The sequence below is a fragment of the Dendropsophus ebraccatus genome, chromosome 12 (assembly GCF_027789765.1).
Source record: "Dendropsophus ebraccatus isolate aDenEbr1 chromosome 12, aDenEbr1.pat, whole genome shotgun sequence".
NCBI lineage: Eukaryota > Metazoa > Chordata > Amphibia > Anura > Hylidae > Dendropsophus > Dendropsophus ebraccatus.
The window spans coordinates 29,172,320-29,195,111 of NC_091465.1; the positions used below are offsets into that span (position 1 = coordinate 29,172,320).

The 22,792-nt window shown below is 46.1% G+C and overlaps 1 protein-coding gene and 1 long non-coding RNA gene across 6 annotated transcripts in view; one reads left to right on the forward strand and one right to left on the reverse strand.

Annotated features, from left to right (window-relative positions):
- LOC138768534 (uncharacterized) overlaps positions 1-563 on the reverse strand; it is a 36,129-nt gene extending 35,566 nt beyond the window's left edge. The window contains exon 1 of the long non-coding RNA XR_011359162.1: positions 428-563. This is a non-coding gene — a long non-coding RNA (uncharacterized lncRNA). The remainder of the gene's footprint in view (positions 1-427) is intronic.
- The window catches only part of TNFRSF14 (TNF receptor superfamily member 14), a 46,768-nt gene continuing 24,123 nt past the window's right edge, over positions 148-22,792 (forward strand). For 3 of the 5 annotated variants that reach the window (XM_069946409.1, XM_069946410.1, XM_069946411.1), the window contains exons 1-4: positions 149-373; positions 10,332-10,413; positions 14,688-14,816; positions 16,131-16,277. In XM_069946409.1, the coding sequence (XP_069802510.1) occupies positions 338-373; positions 10,332-10,413; positions 14,688-14,816; positions 16,131-16,277 (394 nt within the window). In that variant the 5' untranslated portion in view covers positions 149-337. Of the gene's footprint in view, positions 374-10,331; positions 10,414-14,687; positions 14,817-16,130; positions 16,278-22,792 lie in introns of all 5 variants that reach the window. The other 2 variants (XM_069946413.1, XM_069946414.1) reach the window with 1 other exon arrangement.

Sequence of the window (22,792 nt, forward strand, 5' to 3'; positions counted from 1 at the left end):
CCACCAAGTGCAGCCATTCTTTTTCTTGCAAATGTGAACATTGTTGCACACTGGACCTTGGAACAAAAAAATGCATCTTAAAACTTTATTATTTGGATTTGCATCGCAGCGTCACACTGACAGCGCCACCTTGTGGTCTTTCTTTGTCTTCCCCAGAACACAGCAGAGCGGTTCACAGGGGGCGGACTCACTTTCGCTTTCTGTTTTAACGACGGTTGGCGGTAAGATAGTGAAGATTCTAGAGCGCGGACAATAAGGTTCTAGAGCGCGGACAATAAGGTTCTAGAGCACGGACAATGAGGGGCAGCAGCCTGGCGTACACACCAACGGCAGTGACATGGATTACTACTTCCTGCTACTGACTGTATACTTGGTAGGTCGAACTGCGTCAACATAGGGTGGGGCGGGGCCTGCTTTATTTACATACCTGGTCACCAGGCCGCAGGGCATATTCCTAATACTTGCGGTTATGGCCTCGGTGCCCGCAGTTACTCCCACACTTCCGTTCAGTAATTGGTTCGTGCATATGATATCCTTTGCATCACACTCTCCGCACTTCTTGCTGTCTTACTTTTATACTTCCGGCCTTTTATCCCCTGCGGTTTTTTTTTTTTTTATCAGTACAAATCATGTGATTATCATGTGAGTCCAGGATTTGTTCTATTTATTAACTGGAGGGGAAAAAAACAGCAGGAAAAAAATGCCAATGTGTACACAGACATTACTGGGTTGTTGTTTTTTTTTTTTTTTTTTCTGGTCTTGTTTTCTCCCTCCTCTAAAAGTGCAGAGTCTGCTGCAATATGATTACAATGATAGTCGATTTATGTAACTTTAGTTTTATTTTGTTGCTTTTGAATAATTGAAAAAATTGAATGTATTTAAAATTGCTATATTACCATTCTAAGGCAATGTTCACACAGTGTATTCTTTTTTTTTTTTTTTTTTACAAGAACGACCGTTGTTGCCAATAACAACGGCCGTTCTCGTAAAAAAAACCTGGTTAAATCTTAAATGAAATGGATTGCACAACGGCCGCTGTTCCCCTGCGGTCATGGAAATAATTGACTTGGCAATTGTTTCTAGCCAGCATGCTGTGAACAACCTGTCTGTTCTGACATTGTACATTGTATTGAGGTCAATGGTCCATTTACACAGAAAGATTATTTGCCAAAGATTTGAAGCCAAAGCCAGGAATGGATTGGAAAAGAGGAAAAATCTCAGGCTTTCCTTTATGACCTGATCTCTGTTTATAGTCTGTTTCTGTCTTTGGCTTCAAAGCTTTGGCAGATAATCTGACAGATAATCTTTCTGTGTAAATGGACCCTAAATAAATTGTGGGCACACCCAAAGGTGACGCCAATTCAAATAACCATTCAGTAATGTTCCTACAGCCAATATGGCAGTATCAGACAAAGGAACATGTAAAAATACAGGTGGTGCTGGGCTGTAATACAACGGCCATTGTGCAGTGTGTGAACATAGCCTTATAAAGCTTTTAGATTTGGGTCTATGGGGCTATTTGAGGTGTCATTTCTTGCACCATAATCTGTACTTTTTATGGGTAAGTAGCGTATATGAGACTTTTTGATTAAAAAAAAAAAAAAATTCTGGATTTTTTGTAATTTTGCACTTACTCCATTTACAGTGTGAGATCAGGAATGTAATCATTTGAATCGGATGGGGAACCTCGGGCCCTCCAGCTGTTGCAAAACTACAATTCCCATCATGCCTGGAAAGCCAAAGCAAAGCTTTGGCTTTCCAGGCATGATGGGAATAGTAGTTTTGCAACACCTGGAGGGCCGAAGGTTCCCCAACCCTGATTTAAAGGGAACCAATCAGCCCAATTGGGCTGATATGGTTCCCTGGAGCAATGTATACAGCTCCTGTGCAGCTTGGGGCACATACCAGCCTCGGCTGCAGCATCTTTAGGGTGGGTTCATACTGAGGAATTCTTGCGGATAAACTCAACGGAATTCCGCAGTATGTCCACGCGCACGGGCGTGCGCCTTTCTGCCGGCTCTTATTTATAAACTGGGAAAAGGGGGTGATTAAAAGTTTTTAAATGGTATGGGGACAGGTTATCATTAATGTTTTCCAGAACATCACCTTCTAGTCCCCCCAGGGGGTGTCTATGAGCAATGCTCTGATTGCTCATTGGGATCGATGCAATATGTATAAATCCTGTGCGATGCTGGGAGACTTTTTTTAAAGCGACTCTGTACCCACCATCTGACCCCACAAACCGCTTGTACCTTCGGATAGCTGTCCTGGGGTCCGTTCGGCAGGTGATGCAGTTATTGTCATAAAAAATTACTTTTAAAATTGCAGCTCTGTGCCCTACGGGCGTATCTGCGCCCTAACTTTGCACCACCCCCTCCATCCCTCCTCCCCACCCTCCTCATCATTAGGAATGCCACTGGAACATTTACTTCTGTTTGAACATTTTACAGGTGCCTTAATGATCCAGCCCATGTGGTGTGGTAACACAGGTGGGGAATTGGAGGCAATCTGCCTGGAGCATTCCTAATGATGAGGAGGGACAGAGGGGTGGTGCAAAGTTAGGGCACAGATATGCCCGTAGGGCACGGGGCTGCACTTTTAAAATATTTTTTTTTATGACAATAACTGCATCACCTGCCAAACGGACCCCAGGACAGATTAAAAGTGGCTATCCGAAGGTACAAGCGGTTTGGGGGGGACAGATTGTGGGTACAGAGTCGCTTTAAGTGCAAGAGATGTTGGTCTAAATCAGACATGTCAAACTCTGGCCCGCTGGCCAAATCTGGCCCACGGTGCCATTATTTTTGGCCCGCCAGACAAATTAGAGTTTGAATGACATCTGGCCCGCCATCGCATTAGATTATAATTTGGGTGGCTGGGACAGCTGCTCGGACCGCCCATATTATAATCTTGTCGGCCACAGGCAGTTTTAAGCCCGTGGCCTAGGAGTATGTGAGCGTTGTCCTGATGTTGGCAGTGCAATGACATCATCACACACGTCCGGCGCTGGGCACCTCCCGGGGCCGCAGAAAAGAGTCCAAGCTAATGTGACAACCTGTCACCCCTGGATGACCCCTGAGCCCACCCTACCCCTGGATACGGCCCCCCATACTTACATGAGAAGATGAGTGGGCGGCCGTATCTCAGCGGTGGGACCGGCATCAGGAGCGGGACCGGCAGGATGGGGTAAATATGGGGGGGGGGGCTGTATCCACGGGGCCGTCCGCGGGTGACAGGTTCCCTTTAACAACTGTTCTAGGGGCTGGCTATTATATAAAAGAGTCTACTGGGGAGGGCTTGCTACTATATAAATGAGTCTACTGGGGAGGGCTGGCTACTATATAAAAGAGTCTATTGGGGAAGGCTGGCTACTATATAAGAGACCATGGGGGAGGGCTGGCTACTATATAAGACCATGGGGGAGGACTGGCTACTATATGAGACTATTGGGGAGGGCTGGCTACTATATGAGACCATGGGCGAGGACTGGCTACTATATGGGACACTTGGGGGGCTGGGCACTATTTGGAGAGCTGGCTAATATGTTGGGCAATTTTAGTTGGGTTGGCTACTACATGGGGCAATATTGGGGGGGGGGGGAAGCTATTACATGGGTTGGGATTTAATCATATGGCAATTTATCATGTCATTTATCATAGCGCACAGTGCTGGGAGACGCACACCACTGACAGTGCCAGGAATGCCGCATTCGCGCTTCAGTAATTATAAAGGTTGGCCCACAACCAATTTCCTAATTTTGGCCCACTGTGTATTTGAGTTCGACACCCCTGGTCTAAATAAATCCCACCCCTGAGACTTCATACAACTTTTGACATGTCCTGGGGATATTTGATCAGTTGGGATTAGAGATGAGCGAACCGGGTTCAGGTTCAAGTCCATCCGAACCCGAACGTTCGGCATTTGATTAGCTGGGGCTGCTGAACTTGGATAAAGCTCTAAGGTTGTCTGGAAAATGTGGATACAGCCAATGACTATATCCATGTTTTCCACATAGCCTTAGGGCTTTATCCAACTTCCGCAGCCCCAGCTAATCAAATACCGAACGTTCAGGTTCGGATGGACTCGAGCATGCTCCAGGTTCATTCATCTCTTGTTGTGATCTTATTGTTCAGACCCTAGCCTAAGGAAGAACTGGGAGAAGTCAGTACTAATGGCATTCTCTCGCAGGTCTGTCTCATGACCAAAACGGACTCGCAATGCAACTCACAGAGGGGAGAAAAAAATACATAGCTGAGCGCTTCTCTCCCCACTCATTCTAGTGAACACTAAGGCCCCCTTTACACGTCCTTGTCAGTTTTTACTGTGAGGAAATCGTGATCAGGAGGCCTCAATAGGCTTCAGAAAAGCATTAGGATTTCCTGACAGTAATCCGTTTTTTACCATCAGGAAAAGCCTTCAGGAATCACACACCATGATGGGAGATGTAGTCCTGCATACTACCACACAGCATGCTCGGAGATGTAGTTGTACTATGCCATCTTGTGCCATCTTGTACTTGTGCCATCATCTAATCTGTTATAGAACTACAACTCCCATTATGAGCTGCCAATATGGCATGATGGGGGTTGTAGTTCCGTAACCTTGATTGCCACAGGCTGTAAAACTACAACTCCCACCATGAACTGTTAGCAAGATACAGTGGGGATTATAGTTCTATGAGGATAATCTCGCCTTTCCTGGTTCCAGCTCTGTCCTCTGGTTCTCAGCCCTGATGCCTTCATAGTTTTTCTCCTTTCCAGCTGCCAGCAGGGGCAGCAGTGTGGTGAGTCTCAGGGGGGTTGTTTGGGGCAGGGGTTGGGGTGCCTGGGCGCCACTGAGCACCGCTATGCTGAGGTTAGTGATGGCAGGGTCCCCCGTGGGCCAGATGGGAGGACAAACTGCTTTTTCATGATAAAAATGATGCATTTTTCAGCTAATAAACACAAGTACAACATTTTGTTTTTTTAAAAATCGCCTGTAATATTGATTTCTGCAAAAAAAAAATAAAAAAAAATGAAATGACAGTGATACTTTAAAAGCTTTTAAAGTTATAGTAAAATGCAGTTTGTAGATTTTTTTTTAATTTTTTTTTCCTTTTGTGTTCATAAACTCAATTGTTCGATTCACATGACTTGTATTGCGAATCAATCTCACAGTATAAATTTTCGGAGAGGCAAAGCTACAACAGCACGCCACCCTGGAGGTGAATAGAGGGGGATGTGTGTATAGATTATTTATTTTTTTACATTTCATGTCCCTCAGAGGTTCATAGGCATTTTAACACTTTCAACCTAAGGCTATGTTCACACTGGATAAAATCGCCGGAATTTAGCTCTGCTGGGGAACCCCGCCTGCCTTAGCGTCCCACAGTGTCTCTATGGGAGGGTTCAGGGGCCTCCGCTTCCACCGCTCTCCGCTCAAAGAATTGACATGGTGAGAGCAGGAGAAACACAGTTGCCTGACACATCTACTGTAGAACTTGTGGTTCTGTAAGATCATGTTATCACAGGAAACAGGAAGCTTGCATACAGCAGCAATAGACCATCACTACTTCCTTTCTGGAGAATCAAGTGACAGCTGGCACGTCTCCTACAAATGGATTCTGCATGTTGGCCACAACAGTAGTATATATACAGTGGTAGCTCGGTTCTCAAACTTAATTGGTTCTGGAAGGCAGTCTGAGAAGCGAGCAGTGTCTTACCATAGGAAATAATGTAATTGTGTTTAATTGGTTCCAGCATTCACCAATAATTACCTACAGTATCATTTATTACATTGAAAAGTGCCCAGTTTAATCACTACAGGACAGAACAGCACTATATACTGTCCAGGCCATTACAGAGCAGCACTTTATACTGTACAGGACATTACAGAGCAGCACTATATACTGTCCAGGCCATTACAGAGCAGCACTTTATACTGTACAGGACATTACAGAGCAGCACTATATACTGTCCAGGCCATTACAGAGCAGCACTATATACTGTACATTAAAGAGCAGCACTATACAGTACAGGACATTACAGAGCAGCACTATATACTGTACAGGACATTACAGAGCAGCACTATATACTGTCCAGGCCATTACAGAGCAGCACTATATACTGTACATTAAAGAGCAGCACTATACAGTACAGTACATTACAGAGCAGCACTATATACTGTACAGGACATTACATAACAGCACTATATACTGTACAGGATATTACAGAGCAGCACTATATACTGTACAGGACATTACAGAGCAGCATTATATACTGTACAGTACATTACAGAGCAGCACTATATATTGTACAGTACATTACAGAGCAGCACTATATACTGTACAGGACATTACAGAACCACACTATACTGTACAGCAATCTTATACTGTACTGTACAGGATGGGAGATGGTGGTGCACTGACTGTACTACTACTGTACTGTATATGCACTCCAGCAGTCCTATACAGTACAGGATGGGAGATGGTAGTGCAGTGCCTGTACTACTACTGTACTGTATATGCACTCCAGCAGTCTTATACAGTATTGTACAGGATCGGAGATGGTGGTGCACTGACTGTACTACTACTGTACTGTATATGCACTTCAGCAGTCTTATACAGTACTGTACAGGATGGAACATTGTGGTGCACTGACTGTACTACTACTGTACTGTATATGCACTCCAGCAGTCTTATACAGTATTGTACAGGATGGGAGATGGTGGTGCACGGACTGTACTACTACTGTACTGTATGTACACTCCAGCAATTTTACACAGTACAGGATGGGAGATGGTGGTGCACTGCCTCTACTACTACTGTACTGTATATGCACTCCAGCAATCTTATACTGTACTGTACAGGATGGGAGATTGTGGTGCACTGACTGTACTACTACTGTACTGTATGTGCACTCCAGCAGTCCTATACAGTACAGGATGGGAGATGGTGGTGCACTGACTGTACTACTACTGTACTGTATATGCACTCCAGCAGTCTTATACAGTATTGTACAGGATGGGAGATGGTGGTGCACTGACTGTACTACTACTGTACTGTATATGCACTCCAGCAATTTTATACTGTACTGTACAGGATGGGAGATGGTGCACTGACTGTACTACTACTGTACTGTATGTGCACTCCAGCAGTCCTATACAGTACAGGATGGGAGATGGTGGTGCAGTGCCTGAACTACTACTGTACTGTATATGCACTCCAGCAGTCTTATACTGTACAGTACAGGATGGAAGATGGTGGTGCACTGACTGTACTACTACTGTACTGTATATGCACTCTAGCAGTCTTATACAGTACAGGATGGAAGATGGTGGTGCACTGACTGTACTACTACTGTACTGTATATGCACTCCAGCAGTCTTATACAGTACTGTACAGGATGGGAGATGGTGGTGCACTGACTGTACTACTACTGTACTGTATATGCACTCTAGCAGTCTTATACAGTACAGGATGGAAGATGGTGGTGCACTGACTGTACTACTACTGTACTGTATATGCACTCTAGCAGTCTTATGATCCCTTTACACAGAACAATAATTTGCGCAATTTAACGATTTCAAAGTAACAATGTGTTTTTTATAACGATCAGTGTTTAGATGGAACGATAGAAGCGTAAAGGAATGACTGTGTAGATGCCTGCATGGCTTGGCCGAGCCTGTACCTGGGTGTGCCAGATGCCTAAGCATGTTTTTTATGTATGGTTTTTCCAGTTGTGACTTGAGTGGTTTAGTTGGTTTTGCATTTTGCTCTCTGCTTCCCACTCGCTTATTAAAACAAGTTTGTTAAACAAGCTAAAAGATAGCAAAACACAAAGGAATTGCATGCTTAGTTTTTTCTTGAGAGAAACTGACCACACGGATATGCGTATATGCTTGCTACCAGTTTCAAACATGCCTATCAAATAAGCATCACATACATGTCTTCAGTGCTGCTCTGCAATCCGGCATCTTCAAAAAGAAACGTTCTTTATATTGGGCTGCCAGTGTCAGAGGTAAGTTTGTGACCCTGTCTGACCCCGCCCCACTATCCAGTTCTCTTAAAGGGGTTGTTCACCAAAATATTTTTTCTGTTAAATCAACAGGTCCCAGAGATTTGTAATATGTACTTCTACTATTGAAAAATCTTAACTCTTCATGTACTTATCAGCTGCTATATGTCCTGCAGGAAGTGGTGGATTCTTTCTAGTCTGACACAGTGCTCTCTGCTGACAAGGAACTGTCAAGAGCAGTGGCAAATCCTCATAAAAAAAACTTCTCCTGCTCTCCAGACTGGGAAGAAAACAGCACTTTTTGCAGGGCATACTGCAGCTGATATTTACTGGAAGATTTGAGATTTTTAATAGAAGTATATTACAAATCTCTGGCACTTTTTGCCACCAATTGATTTGAAAGAAAAACATTTTTGTCAACAACCCTTTTAAAATGTACCTGTCATTTCAAAAGATTGTTTTATAAATCAGCATGGCTTTGTTACAGCAATGAGCGGTAAGCCTTGATTTACCTTTCAGGACTAGCATGGACCCTTTGGAGCAGGCAGCTTGCAGGCATAAACCCCAAGCTCTCTCTTTCTCTTCTGCACATCACTCTAGATAAAACCTGGAGTGAGTTACTACAGACAAAATCAGCTTAGTAACAGACGGCAAATTGCAGAGAAGTGAAACACCATAGTGACCATAGCTTTTGTGTTTTTCTTTCTGGAGTAAGGAGTCCACTTTGGCAGGCGAATTCATTTACAGATGTGTTAGAAATCACATAGGCTATCTAATGGTCTACCACTCATGCCTTGGTTCCAGATACCTCAGGTCACCTTCAGACATCTTGTGGAGTCCAGGCCTTTTTAGATCACACTATATTAGTGGCACAAGCATATGTTTACTGTAATAAAGGGGTTATCCTCTATGGCCAAGCCCTTTCTGTTAGAAGGGTCCCTCATGGTTAGTGTATCTGTTGAATTTTATCATTTCCCCCTGCGACATAGAATTTGCTTACCGTATCGCCTCTCTGCTCCCCCCAGCCTGTCCGCTCTGCTCCCCATCCGCCTCCGCTGCCTCTCTTCTCCCCCCAGCCTGTCCGCTCTGCTCCCCGTCCGCCTCCGCTGCCTTTATGCTCCCCGTTCTGCTCATTTCCCCTGCTACACGCCTCCTGCTCTCCCGGCCTGTCTGCTCTGTTCCCTGTCCGCCCCACCGCCATATGCCTACCAGGAGGTGTGCCGCTCTGCTCCACATCCGCCCCACTGCCATATGCTTTCCGGAAGGTATGCCGCTCTGCTCCCCCATCTGGTCCACCTCCGGTCCTCTCCACCCTGCCTCCATATGCCTGCCGGGAAGTGTGCCGCTCTGCTCCCCGTCCGCGCCTGCCGCCATATGCCTGCCGGGTATTTGTGCCGCTCTGCCCCCCGTCCGCTGCCATGCCTGCCGGGAGTTCACATCCGCCCGCAGCCATATGCCTGCCGGGAGGTGTGCCTCTCTGCTCCCCCGGCCGGTCAACCTCCGGTTCCGTCCGCCCTGCCACCATATGCCTGCCGGGAGGTGTGCTGCTCTGCTCCCCGTCCGCCCTGCCGCCATATGTCTGCCGGGTAGGTGTGCCGCTTCGCTTCCCCCGTCCGACCCTGCCGCCATATGCCTGCCGGGTAGGTGTGCCGCTCTGCTCCCCTGTCCGCCGCCAGGCCTGCCGGGAGTTCACGTTCGCCCGCCACCATATGCCTGCCGGTAGGTGTGCCGCTCTGCTACCCCTTCTGCCGTCATGCCTGCGGGAGTTCATGTCTGCCCGCCACCATATGCCTGTTGGGAGGTGTGCCGCTCTGCTCCTCCGCCGCCAAACATAGAGCCGGGCGACTCCTTGTTCGTTCATTCCATCATTTCCCTGAAAGGGGTCAGGCATTTGATCAAATCCCTAGGGAAATGATGAAACGGTGTGTTAATTTCATCATTTCCGAGGATTTGATCAAATCCCTGGATTCTATCATTTCACTGCAACACATCTTCCAATTGCCTGTAATTTATGGGGGAACTCAGCAGATCTTCTGCTTTAGGCCACTGTACTGTAGAACCAAGGGCAAACATGTATTAGGGCCCTATTACATGGTGTTATTATTGTCAGGCTGGAAGATATCGCCCTGTGTATTAGGAATAGCGATTGGCTGACCAATGAGAAAATGCGTGGTGGAAGACTGATCCTTTATATAAGACTATGTTGGAAGGTGTGGCCATGCTTTTGGGATGCTTCTGCTCAGTATGTATCTTTTACTTTGCAGTATAGGAATAGTTCTTATATTGCTTTGTGATCATTTTATAAATTTACATTTTATTTACCTTTTTATATTTTAGCTCGTCTGGGATTGTCAGGCATTGACTTGTCTTCCCAGAGAATATACCTTCAATAACGTGTGCTGCCCAATGTGTGATAAAGGTGAGTAAAACCGCTACTCGTGAGCTATCATTATTTTTCTTATCTTCTTGTAATCTGTGTTTTTAGTCATTTCCAACACGTTTTAGAAGTATCACACAGAATACAGTGTAATGATAGAATTAAAAATACAGGGATACAAATGTGGAAAGAAACAATATAACAAATAGGTAAAGAAATAAAAACTGTGGGGAAGATTTATCAAACATGGTGTAAAGTGAAACTGGCTCAGTTGCCCCTAGCAACCAATCAGATTCCACTTCTCATTCCTCACAGACTCTTTGGAAAATGAAAGGTGAAATCTGATTGGTTGCTAGGGGCAACTGAGCCAGTTTCACTTTACACCATTTTGATAAATCTCCCCCATTATGAGTATGGCCACGTAACACAAACCTTTTACCACACAAGATTGCTCTGTAACTTAGCTGCTAAAAGTGACTGGAACAAGGTACGATCAAGAAACCTAGAAAGGGGTGGACAAGTGACCCCACATACAGACAAACGAGACACTATAGGAAAGACAAAACCAAACAAGAGATGGTATGAAGTAGACAAAGTACAACCTACCTCATTTCCCCTGGGCATCCACGTGGCCCTTAGGGTTAAAGGCCAAAAAAGAGTCTGTCCTCTAGGTCTGAGTTCTAATATTAGTATAGCATTGCACTTATAACACTTATAAATTTATTAGTAGTTAAGTGTAGTTATCAAAATGCCGGATATATGTGTCACAGGGCCCTTGTGCCCTTTTCATGCTCAAAGTTAAAATTCATAGAAATATGATAGATACTTCATACAATCATCAATTTACATAGACAAATCATAAAATCATTTAAAACATATAAAGAACCATAAAAATCCTGGGATGGAGTGGTGGTGATTCAGAATCAGTTTATTTCACTGTGTGGCCACATTAGCACATCACTTGTTACTTGTTGCATGTGTCCAATATGTAGAAGTGGATACAACTCAGCCCAGTTTCTGTATATAATGGATCAATTTGAAAGTTTCTCACAACAAGCACAGCACTAGACAGCAGGAGAAGTGAATGCATCAGGAGCTGTAAGCCCATCAGATACTTGTTGCAGTCTCCGAAGACCGCTGCTTGTATGTGCTGGGTCCGTATATAACAATAAAACTCTCAGCCTGGCATCGGCTGTGTAAGGGTCCATTTACACAGAAAGATTATCTGCGAAAGATTTAAAGCCAAAGCCAGGAATGGATTTGAAAAGAGGAGAAATCTCAGGCTTTCCTTTATGACCTTATCTCTGTTTATAGTCTGTTTCTGGCTTTGGCTTCAAATCTTTGGCAGATAATCTGTCAATTTATCTTTCTGTGTAAATGGACCCTAACAGTGCTCAAAGTTCAGAGACAAATGTTAATCTTGAGCAGTTCAATGAATGTTTGTTTTCTCTGTAGTAATTAGTAAAGCCTATGGTGCGTAGCACCTCTCACCAGTCGAGGGTCAGGTCTCCGGCGTCCTGGCCTGCCCTCGCTGTCTGTGTTTGCAGAGGCAGGATGACGTCAGCAGCCTCGATCTGTTTGAATGAGAACAAGGCCCTTCTGTTGTTTTGACAGTACTGGTGGATAATAGGTGGCTGGATGATGTTCAGAAGTATGATTTCAAATGTTCTGTTGCTTGTATATTGCAATATGTTCTGTTGCTTGTATATTGCAATAGAGGTTCCAAAAACGTTTCAGGGTGCCTTTACCCCTTCATCAGTGGCTTAGCCACCATCAAAGCCAGGAATGGACTATAAACAAATTACAGGTAATAAAGGAAAGACTGGGATTTCTCCTCTTTTCAAATCCATTTCTGGCTTTGGTTTAAAAAAATCTGCCAAATAATCTGTTTGTGTAATAGGGCCCTAAGTGTGATAACCATGGTTCCACACTATAAATCAGGTTTGGGAATGATAAAGGATACTGGTACGTTTGTGTCGGGAACTGCAGGGCTGCTGTTCACGAATTTCCGCTCTGATCAAACACTACTGCACACCACTATACAGTGCAGGGTCCTGTTCTCCCCATGTACTGTATATTCTTATATACAGGACCTTGGAGGGGGAAGGTTTATGCAGACATGTTTGTGCCCCCCCCCCAGTACTGTATATAATATACAATACACATAGGTAATGAGACCCTGCCCTGGATAGCGCTGTGAAGCAGTGCTTGAGCAGAGCAGGGGATCAGAGACTGTTGGGCTTAGGCAGCCCTGCAGTTCCTAACACAAGTGTTGATGGCAGCATAGTGTAGACTCTTACCACTGCCAAAGTGATATAACTTTATTAAAGCTATGTATTAGCAAAATTCCACAGAAAACCCAATTAGATATAGGAGGGGGTAACGTCCTCCACGCCGATATACACACTCCTGTGCTACTATAAAGCAACAAATTTAATTCATAACAAAGTAAGCACTTAGGAACTAAAACATAGCTTTTAATCAAGATAAGAATAAAAAAGAAAAGTATATATAGCTCAAATATATAGAATCACCAATCTGAATCAAAATCACCGCACTTAGGAAAATAACAGTGTAAATGAATAGACAACGGAACGTATTAAAAGGGAAACACACAAGAGGACAAGGTGCACTCTGTCCACTCCTAGATTGTGATACTTTCCCTACCTTTTGGGGTGACCCACCTCCTTAAAAGGGTGGCCCCAACCACGATGACGTTCCCTTCCCTCCTCTAAGTGCAGGACAAGACACAAACAAACACAAAATGTGAATCACACAAAATGGGGTACCACACCAAACCAATATATAAAAAAGAATCCAACGCGTTTCACCTGTACAAATAATAACAGGATCATCAGGGATATAGTGGTGTACAACAAACAATAACAACAAAAGAAAATGTAGTGCAATAGATATACAGCGCAAAACCACCTGCACCACCTCCGGTGGATTGCTGGATGATGCTGAGGAGTAACTCAGTGACACATGTGTGTCTCAGAATGCACATGGGATGATACCAGTACTAGTAATCAGGACAATAGAAATCCTAAGTATTACAGCAAGTGAATACCACCAATACGACTCTTGGGAGTCAGTACCCAAATGCCAGGATATAGCAGAAAATGAATGTGACAGGCATGCTAAGATACAGTATACTGTTTGCAATTAGCCCAGTCAGGCAGCTGATAGCTGCATCCTACTATCACTGGATTATTAAATGCTCAATAGCACAAAAGCACAAAGTATACATGTGTCTGAAAACCAGCAATACTTATCAATAGCGTCCCGATGGTGGAACAGGCATCCTGTTGCAGATGTCCAGTGTACTCCTAAGGTGGTAGGTGCCAGGATGTAATGCCCCTGGCACTTACTAGTACTGGTATCATCCCATGTGCATTCTGAGACACACATGTGTCACTGAGTTACTCCTCAGCATCATCCAGCAATCCACCGGAGGTGGTGCAGGTGGTTTTGCGCTGTATATCTATTGCACTACATTTTCTTTTGTTGTTATTGTTTGTTGTACACCACTATATCCCTGATGATCCTGTTATTATTTGTACAGGTGAAACGCGTTGGATTCTTTTTTATATATTGGTTTGGTGTGGTACCCCATTTTGTGTGATTCACATTTTGTGTTTGTTTGTGTCTTGTCCTGCACTTAGAGGAGGGAAGGGAACGTCATCGTGGTTGGGGCCACCCTTTTAAGGAGGTGGGTCACCCCAAAAGGTAGGGAAAGTATCACAATCTAGGAGTGGACAGAGTGCACCTTGTCCTCTTGTGTGTTTCCCTTTTAATACGTTCCGTTGTCTATTCATTTACACTGTTATTTTCCTAAGTGCGGTGATTTTGATTCAGATTGGTGATTCTATATATTTGAGCTATATATACTTTTCTTTTTTATTCTTATCTTGATTAAAAGCTATGTTTTAGTTCCTAAGTGCTTACTTTGATATGTATTAGCAAAAGAAAGATAATTTTTTTTGCGTTTCCAGAGTACCTCATTAAGTAAAGCTAGTCGTCTTCTTAATAAAACCTATTACAGAGTTTCTTAAAATCGCTTGTACTATTAATTTCTGCAAAGTCACGGTTACACTTTAATGTACAGTAACTGATATAGGAGAAGCGATCTCATTGCGTTATATGAGCAGATGTTTGGCAAGAAGCTCAACAACAGGGTTTGTAACTGTATTGTTGTGAAATGTACAAAGAAAAAAACCCACAAAGTTGTGCAACTTTTCATGTTGAATATTTTATTTATAAACTCTACAGTGGTCTTCAAAGGTTTTTACTTTATGTGGTTCCTTTTCTTCCAGGCTCCTTCGTAAAAACTCACTGCATTTCATCGTCCAGTAGCAGTGTATGTGTAATATGTGCGGATAACACGTATATGGATCATCCCAATGGTCTCACTGCATGTTTCAGATGTAAGGAATGTGATGCCGGTAAGTGCAGTGCAGTGATAATCTAATCGGAAAGCTCATAGAGGATGACTAGAGCGGTGGCCATGCATGTACAGTCTGCTCCATTTAGAGGTCCAAGCTGCACCCCCACTTGGAAACCACTGGAGCTGTCAGTCATTCACCTTTTTTCTGTCTTGCAAGGTGCATGACTGATGGCAAAGGTGTGTATGATGTCCCCTTCCCAATGCTTATTCAAGGCACAAAAATGCTGGCCGATTTTCCCCTTATATGCTTATATCGTGCTTCCCTGAAAATAAGACCCCTCCGAAAATAAGGCACCCCCTAACCTAAACAACCCCCCCCCCCCCCCGAAAATAAGGCCACCTGCCTTGACTCCCCTAATCCCCTTGCGGAGCTTTACTGCTGGCGCTGCAGGCAGCTTGGTCCTTGGCCCAGATGTCCGCTGCACGTCTCGATGCACAATGCCGCACGCACGTCCCGACGCTCAACGCTACCGCCGTTAGAGCGCGCCGCTGCATCGACCCACTACATCGACCAGTCCGGCAATGATGTGAGTATTCTGGGGAGGTCCGGGGGAGATGTCTTATTTCGCCCAACCGGCCAGGGGGAGAGAATTAAGACATACCCCAAAAATAAGACATAGGGGGAGATTTATCAAACATGGTATAAAGTGAAGCTGGCTCAGTTGCCCCTAGCAACCAATCAGATTCCACCTTTCATTTTCCAAAGAGTCTGTGAGGAATGAAAGGTGGAATCTGATTGGTTGCATTGTATGTATTTGCTAAAACAGACAGGTCAGACCTAGTGCAGGAGCTGATCTATCATTAGACAGCCAAAGAACTGCTCTAGGGCGACATGGGACACCCCTACAGGGCTTACCATTGTAGTAAATGCATGTATAGATAGTTGAAAGATACAGGTTAAAGGGAATTTATCAGCAGGTTAGAGAATTCTACCTGCTGATATATGCTAATAAGGTTCAGGTTAGTCATTAAAGTGTAACTATCATTTAGAAATACTTCCGACTTCTTATAGTGACATGTCAGAAGTTTTCCTCATTGGCGGTCTGAATGCTGAGACCCCTGTTGATTGCTAGAAAAAAGGGGCAGATGCGCTCATCTAACCCCTTCATCTCTGCTGTAACCGATAATATGAACCACAGAATTATAATGGGAGCCTATGGAACATCCAGCAATTCCGTGTACCAGAAGTTCTATAGGCTCCCATTATAACGCAGAGTGCTAGTATTAGCAGCTTATAGCAGAGAAGAAGGGGCAGAGCGCACACTGCCGAGCCCATCTGCCCCTTCATTCATCAAGTGTTTTTATTCATCAGGTTCTGGACAAATTATAAAGGAGAGATGTACAACTACCTCTGATACAAAGTGTGAATGCAAACCTGGATACTTTTGTATGACCCAAGACTGCGACCTATGCCAGCTACATACACCGTGTCCCCCCGGTCAATATATAAAGGAACCTGGTAAGAATCTTTATGAAACCACTGATGAACTTGGCAAGAATGTTTGTGTATGTGAGTCTGGCATCTTTTACATAGAAGTAATGCATTGTATACTGTGCATCACATGCACTGAACAGTTTCACCACTTCTGGAAGCTTTTAAAGCAGAGTGCTGGTCGGTAACCTAGACAGCAAGTTGTCAACAATGGGAGAGGAAGAGCAGCATATCAGGAGGAGGAGACATGTTTGGTAAATGAATGTATTTGTATTTTATCTAATTTGACAAGTTCTACTAGTATAACTATATTAGTTGAGATCGACCACCGCTCTGCTCTGAAAGTAGTGGTCTGGTTGGTATATAAATAGATATATTGGCCAAGATTTATCAAAACGGTTTGAGACAATCAAACATGATTGGTACATGGCAATCAATGTTTTTGAAAAAAGCAAAAAATTATGATGAACTAGTCCATTCAAAAGTGAAGGTGAAAGTGAAAAACATACATTTACAAGAAAAGAGAAGGGGATTTTTCTAGTTCCCTAGAAGCACCAGTCTATTCACTGGAGGCGGGCCCAGCAGCCCCCAGTGTGATGAAACCCTCTCCCCTCTGTGACGTGGCTTCATTGATTCTAATGGAGCAGCATCACAGAGGGAAGGACAGATCGTCACATTGGGGGCCGGTGGGCCCACCTCCTGCGCTTCATGCCCGGCCGACGTTTGGTAATGAACAGGGCCCCAGTTCAAAAAAAGGGTCGTGCCATCTGCATCACCGCAGCGGCGCTGGTCTATACATGTAGGAAAAAAAAGCGATGTACTAGTGGTACATTCGCTTTAAAGGGAACCTGGCAGAGGGGCGTGGCCTGGCTATGGAGGGGTGAAGACACGTTCTCTGTAGGCTCCGCTGACAGGGCGCCAAACAGCCTCCATTTACACCCCTAATCGGCACCTAGACACCCTCAAATGGTGGGTGGCCGACGCAAGACAAGAGCCAGCACCAGTTCTGCCCGTTCCCGGCCCGCCCGCGGCAGTCTAGAGCGGTATTTCCCCACCGCGAACCGCGGCCTAGCAGATAGGCCTGGAGCCTCCACACTCCCCGGCTCTCGCGTGACTAGAGCGTCCGCTGCCGCCGCGCGTACCTGCCCGGATAGACGCTCCTTCAGCCCGGAAGACGGTCAGCTACCGGCAACGGAGGAGGTACGTGCTCCGGTCCCGGAGCCCCCCGCACTTGTGACACCGGGTCCTCACTGCCCCATCCGAGTGGGACCTGCTGCGGCTCCCTGCCAGCTCTCTGACGCTGCCCCCGCTGACTCTCTCTCTACACGGCCACCGCTGACTTCCCGGCCGTCTGTCTCCCTTGGGGCTGAGACGCTGGAGCGGGAGATCACGGATACCCGGTCTGTGGAGGCTGAGGAAGCCTGCCTGCCGCAGACACAATATTATCTGGGCTGCAATATGTCCTCCCTCTCTCCTGCTGCACCACCATTCTCCTCCACTAGGGGCAGCGCAAAGGACAGTGCTGGCTCTGCTACACCAATTAACCCCGGGAGCTCTGCTTTCACCAGTGATCCCCTGTGTGCTGCCTCATCTGGCAACTCTATGAACACTGCTGCCTCCATTAACCCTGCGTGTGCTACCTCACTCAGCACTAATGTGAACACTGTGCCTCCCATTAACCCTGTGACCTCCACTGCACCACTTAACCCCGTGCCTGCCAGCATGGAATGGGACTGGAAAGAATACATGAAGTTGCTCCCTACACGCTCGGATATGGAAAAGTTTGTGGAGCGCTTGGAAACTTCCTACAAGCAGGAATTGAATTCTCTTAAATCTGAGGTCCATACGTTGGAGGCGAAAATTTCTGATGTCGCAGCTGACCACAACTCCTTGGTCTCCACTGTAGATAATGTTCAGGCTACGCTTGCTACTCAGGAGAGCCAGATCCGGCACCTCTACAGACTCCATGATGATGCTGAAAATCGGAGTCGCCGGAATAACATCCGTATCCGAGGGTTACCGGAAGCAACTAGAGCAAACGATCTCATCCCATCCCTCCAAGATTTATTCGCTTCCATCCTCAAACGTCCACCAGGCGCGGAGTTTGAAATTGACAGAGCTCATCGTACATTGGGCCCGGTCTCTCATGATGTAAATAGGCCTCGTGACGTGATCTGTAGGCTCCATCATTACAGAATAAAAGATGAGCTCATGAAAGCGGTGCGCAACATGGACTTTGTTGACTTCGATGGAGCCCAATTGATTTTTCTTCAGGATCTGTCCAGAGCTACGCTGTCCCAACGACGTTCTCTCAAGCCTCTACTGGAGCTGCTCCGTGAGCGTGATATACCATACTCCTGGGGCTTTCCATTCCAACTGGTGGTTCGCAGACATGGCAAGCGGGTTGAGCTTCACACTCCAGAGGATTTACCGGCTTTTCTGGCGGCATTGGATCTCCCTCATATAACTTTGCCGGATTGGGATCCGCTGCTGCCACTTCCTACTGGTAGACCTGTTCGCCCATCTGGAGCTGCTGCCCCGGATGATTGAGGACGCTATGCGGAGCCGGCATCGGCATGCCTCACGTAGCCTTCCATGCCGAGGATGTATCTTTTTCTTTCTTTTTTGTTGTTGGCTAACATATGTTGCTATTTTATCTTGCTGATTTGTTTATGTTCAGTGTAGTTAATATGTACTTACTCTAGATATTATGTTCACAACATCGAGTGCTCTCCAAGCGGGGAGGGGAATCGCGGCCTTACCTGACCGCCTACCAAGAGTGGTTCTGTTATGCTTATGTTTTTCTTTTTTTTTTCTCTTTGCCTGCATTTCTGAAAGGTGTATAGTTTCTTAGAGTTTTTCATTTTTGGTGCCCTGTCGCGGACTCGCAGACCTTCCTCTGTTAGTCCGTCTCTCAGTAGTTTAAGACGCTTTTGGCGTTCTTGTACCCATTTGGGTTTTCTCCCGGTAGTGTAGCTACTACCTGGATACGGAGGTTTTCCTCTTCTAGGAACCTTCTATTTCCGACTGCAGGTTCAGTCCTCTGCTCTGTGTCTTTGATTTTCCTTTTATTTCTTTCTCTCTATTTTTCTTTTTCTTATTCTACTTTCTTTTTTTCCTTTTCTCCCCTCTTTGGGTCTTCTCCTGAGGTGGGGGGATGGCTGGGATGGACATTAAGCTGGCATCTCTCAATGTCAGAGGACTGAATGTCCCGCAGAAGCGGGCTCAAATTATCTACTCTATGCATAGACAAAAAGTGCATATCTTACTATTGCAGGAAACGCATTTTAAGACCTCACAGACTCCGCGCTTGCGTCTCAATTACTACAATGTCTGGTCCCACAGCACTAATCCTACTGCCAAATCCAAAGGTGTCTCCATTGCTTTGCATAAGTCTCTGCCACATAAATTGCTAGATACTCTGGTTTGTCCTCAGGGACGTTATGTTTTCCTCAAAATCGAGATACAAAACCGGGTGTACACTGTTGGAAATATATACCTTCCCAACTCCAATCAGGGTAGTACGTTGCGTGCTATACTTAGGACTGCCTCCACCTTTATTGACGGTTTGTTGATTCTGGGTGGGGACTTTAACCTAGTTATGGATCCTTCCCTGGATACCTCCTCTGGCAGGACCGCTGTGCCGCGCTCTGAGTGTGCGTTGGCGCGGTCGACCCTTAGTCTACATAAACTGGTTGATGTTTGGAGAGTCCTTCATCCTCAGGATAGGGATTTTACCCATTATTCTGATGCACATCGCACATATGGGAGGCTGGACATGTTCTTTGTGGCGCAGTTTGCGTTGACTCTGAGCCCTGCGGCCAGCATAGGCACTGCCCTGTGGTCGGATCATTCTCCTATCTTTTTGTCCTTACAACTGCCGGGGTTGGTACCCAGGGAATGGTCGTGGAGGCTGAATGAGGCGCTTCTTCGGGATGTGGCATGCAAAGCGGCTGTGTCGCAGACAATACAGGACTTCGTGCGAGATCATGCTTCTGATGACACCCCCCTGCCTTTACAATGGGAGGCTCTTAAATGTGTTGTTAGGGGGACTCTGATTCAGCATGGGGCTCGGCTTAAGAGAGAGAAAGGCGCAAAAATTGTAGCGTTGCTGGGTCGGGTTGAGGCACTTTCCACAGCCCATAAACGGAATGCCACTGATGAGAACTGGACCGCACTGACCCTGGCTAGGGAACAACTAAAAGATACTCTTGCTCAGTCCTCCTCCTCTCAGCAGGAACGGTACCGTAGCTTTCTCTATGAACATGCCAATAAGAGCGGCAGAGCTTTGGCCCGCTTGATTCATCCGAGAACGCAAGTTACGCACATCCCTAGTCTCCTTGATCACCAGGGCAAGGCAGTACATAATCCCAAAGAAATCACAGCTCTTTTTCGCTCCTATTTCTCCTCTCTCTATAATACTAAGGGCTGTTTCTCGGAGCTGCCAGTGGAGGAACTGGAGACTAGGGTATCCGCGTATCTGCTAGACACGGCATTACCTACCGTCCCTGCGGAGTCGGCTGAGGAACTGGAAGCTCCCCTCACGGAGGATGAGTTTCGGGCAGCCATTACTAACACTAAAGGGGGTAAGAGTCCGGGGCCTGATGGCTTTACGGCCGGGTTTTTCAAAACATTTAAGGAATTGTTAGTCCCGTTTATGACTGAGTGCTTTAATGACGTTTCTGCTTCCTGTCCCTTCCCTCGCCAGTCCTTGGAGGCGCATGTGGTGGTCCTGCCCAAACCTGGTAGGGATCCTAAATACTGCAAAAACTACCGCCCTATTTCCCTCATTAACTGTGATCTCAAACTCTACGCTAAGGTACTGGCAACTCGCCTGAGTCTCCTTATCCCCCAAATCATCCATGTCGACCAGGTTGGTTTCGTACCGGGCAGGGAGGCGAGGGACAATACCCTTCGGACGCTTTCGCTGCTGTCGTGGGCTGGCCGTTCGGGATCCCCTCTGTGCTTACTCTCAGTTGACGCTGAAAAGGCTTTCGATAGAGTGCATTGGGGATTCCTGCGGTCGGTTCTGGCAGGGGTGGGACTTGGACAGCAATTTGTAGATAAGATCATGGCGTTGTACTCCTGCCCGTCGGCTCGTGTTCGGGCCAATGGCATACTCTCTAGCTCATTTACGATTCACAATGGTACACGCCAGGGTTGTCCCTTGTCTCCCACGCTTTATATTCTCACAATGGAACACCTGGCTGTGGCCCTACGGCGAAATCCTACAATCCAGGGGGCAGTATTTGGACAGGACCACCACAAATTGGCACTCTATGCGGACGACCTGCTTCTATATATATCCTCTCCTATCACTTCCCTTCCCTCCATTCTCCAGGAATTTCAGCGGTTTGGTGACCTTAGTAATTTTAAGGTCAACCTGTCTAAAACTGAGGGTCTCAACGTCTCAATCCCACAAGAGATATTTGGTGTGGTCAGGGCCTCCTTTCCTTTTCAGTGGCATGCGGACTCTATTGTGTATCTTGGTGTTAGAGTCCCCTCCGCTCTTAGCTCTCTCTTTGCCTTGAATTACACTCCCCTGCTGAATAAGGTCTTGTCGGAAATGACCTCCTACTTCTTAAAACCAGCTTCCTGGTTTGGGCGGATGGCTATTGTAAAAATGGATGTCCTTCCAAAACTGCTGTACATCTTCCAGACTGTACCCATTGTCGTGCCGGTGGCCTTTTTCAGGACCCTGCGCCGTGCCATCTCCAAATTTATCTGGGGCAAGAGCAGGCCACGGATCAAATACTCCACTCTCACGCAGTCTAGATCCCTGGGTGGCATGGGTCTCCCTGATTTACGCTCTTATCATGAGGCAGCGGTTCTGCGTGGGGTCCTGGACTGGGTACACGGCAGAGGTCTGAAGAGATGGGTGGACCTGATGTTTTCCCTGTGCCCGGTTGACCCCTCTGTCCTTCCCTGGATACTTCCTGAAGACCGTCAGGTTTTCTCCGGTCTCCCTTTTCTGATGTCTCATACACTTTGTGTCTGGGATAGATGGGTCGCTAAGTGGGGGTTATCTGTTACCCCTGGACCGCTCTCCCCTATTCTCCAGAATCCGAAATTCCAGCCCGGATGGCAGACACACACGTTCCTGTTATGGGACCGATCTGTCAGTCCTAGAATACGTGACTGCATGACGGGCAGGACAGTTTCTTCTTTGGCTTCTCTCCAAGCCCAGTCTGCGAGAGGTCGGCTGTCCTGGCTGGAACATAATCAGTTGGTCTCTTTCATTCAGACCCTCTTCCCACGGGACACTTACAACCCGGCACTCACTGACTTCGATAACCTAGTGGTCTCCACATCTGCCATTCCGCATTGCATCTCAGTTATTTACCAGATCTTGATCGGTACCGCTAACCCTGACAGAGCTTCTTTCTTTGATAAATGGGAAGCCGACCTCAACACCTCTTTTGATTCACAGTCTGTCCAGAAGATTTGCGAACTAACCCACGGCGTTTCCATGGCTGCTAAAGCTAAGGAAAAGAACTACAAAATTATCTCGAGGTGGTATTACTGCCCGGTCACCTTGCATA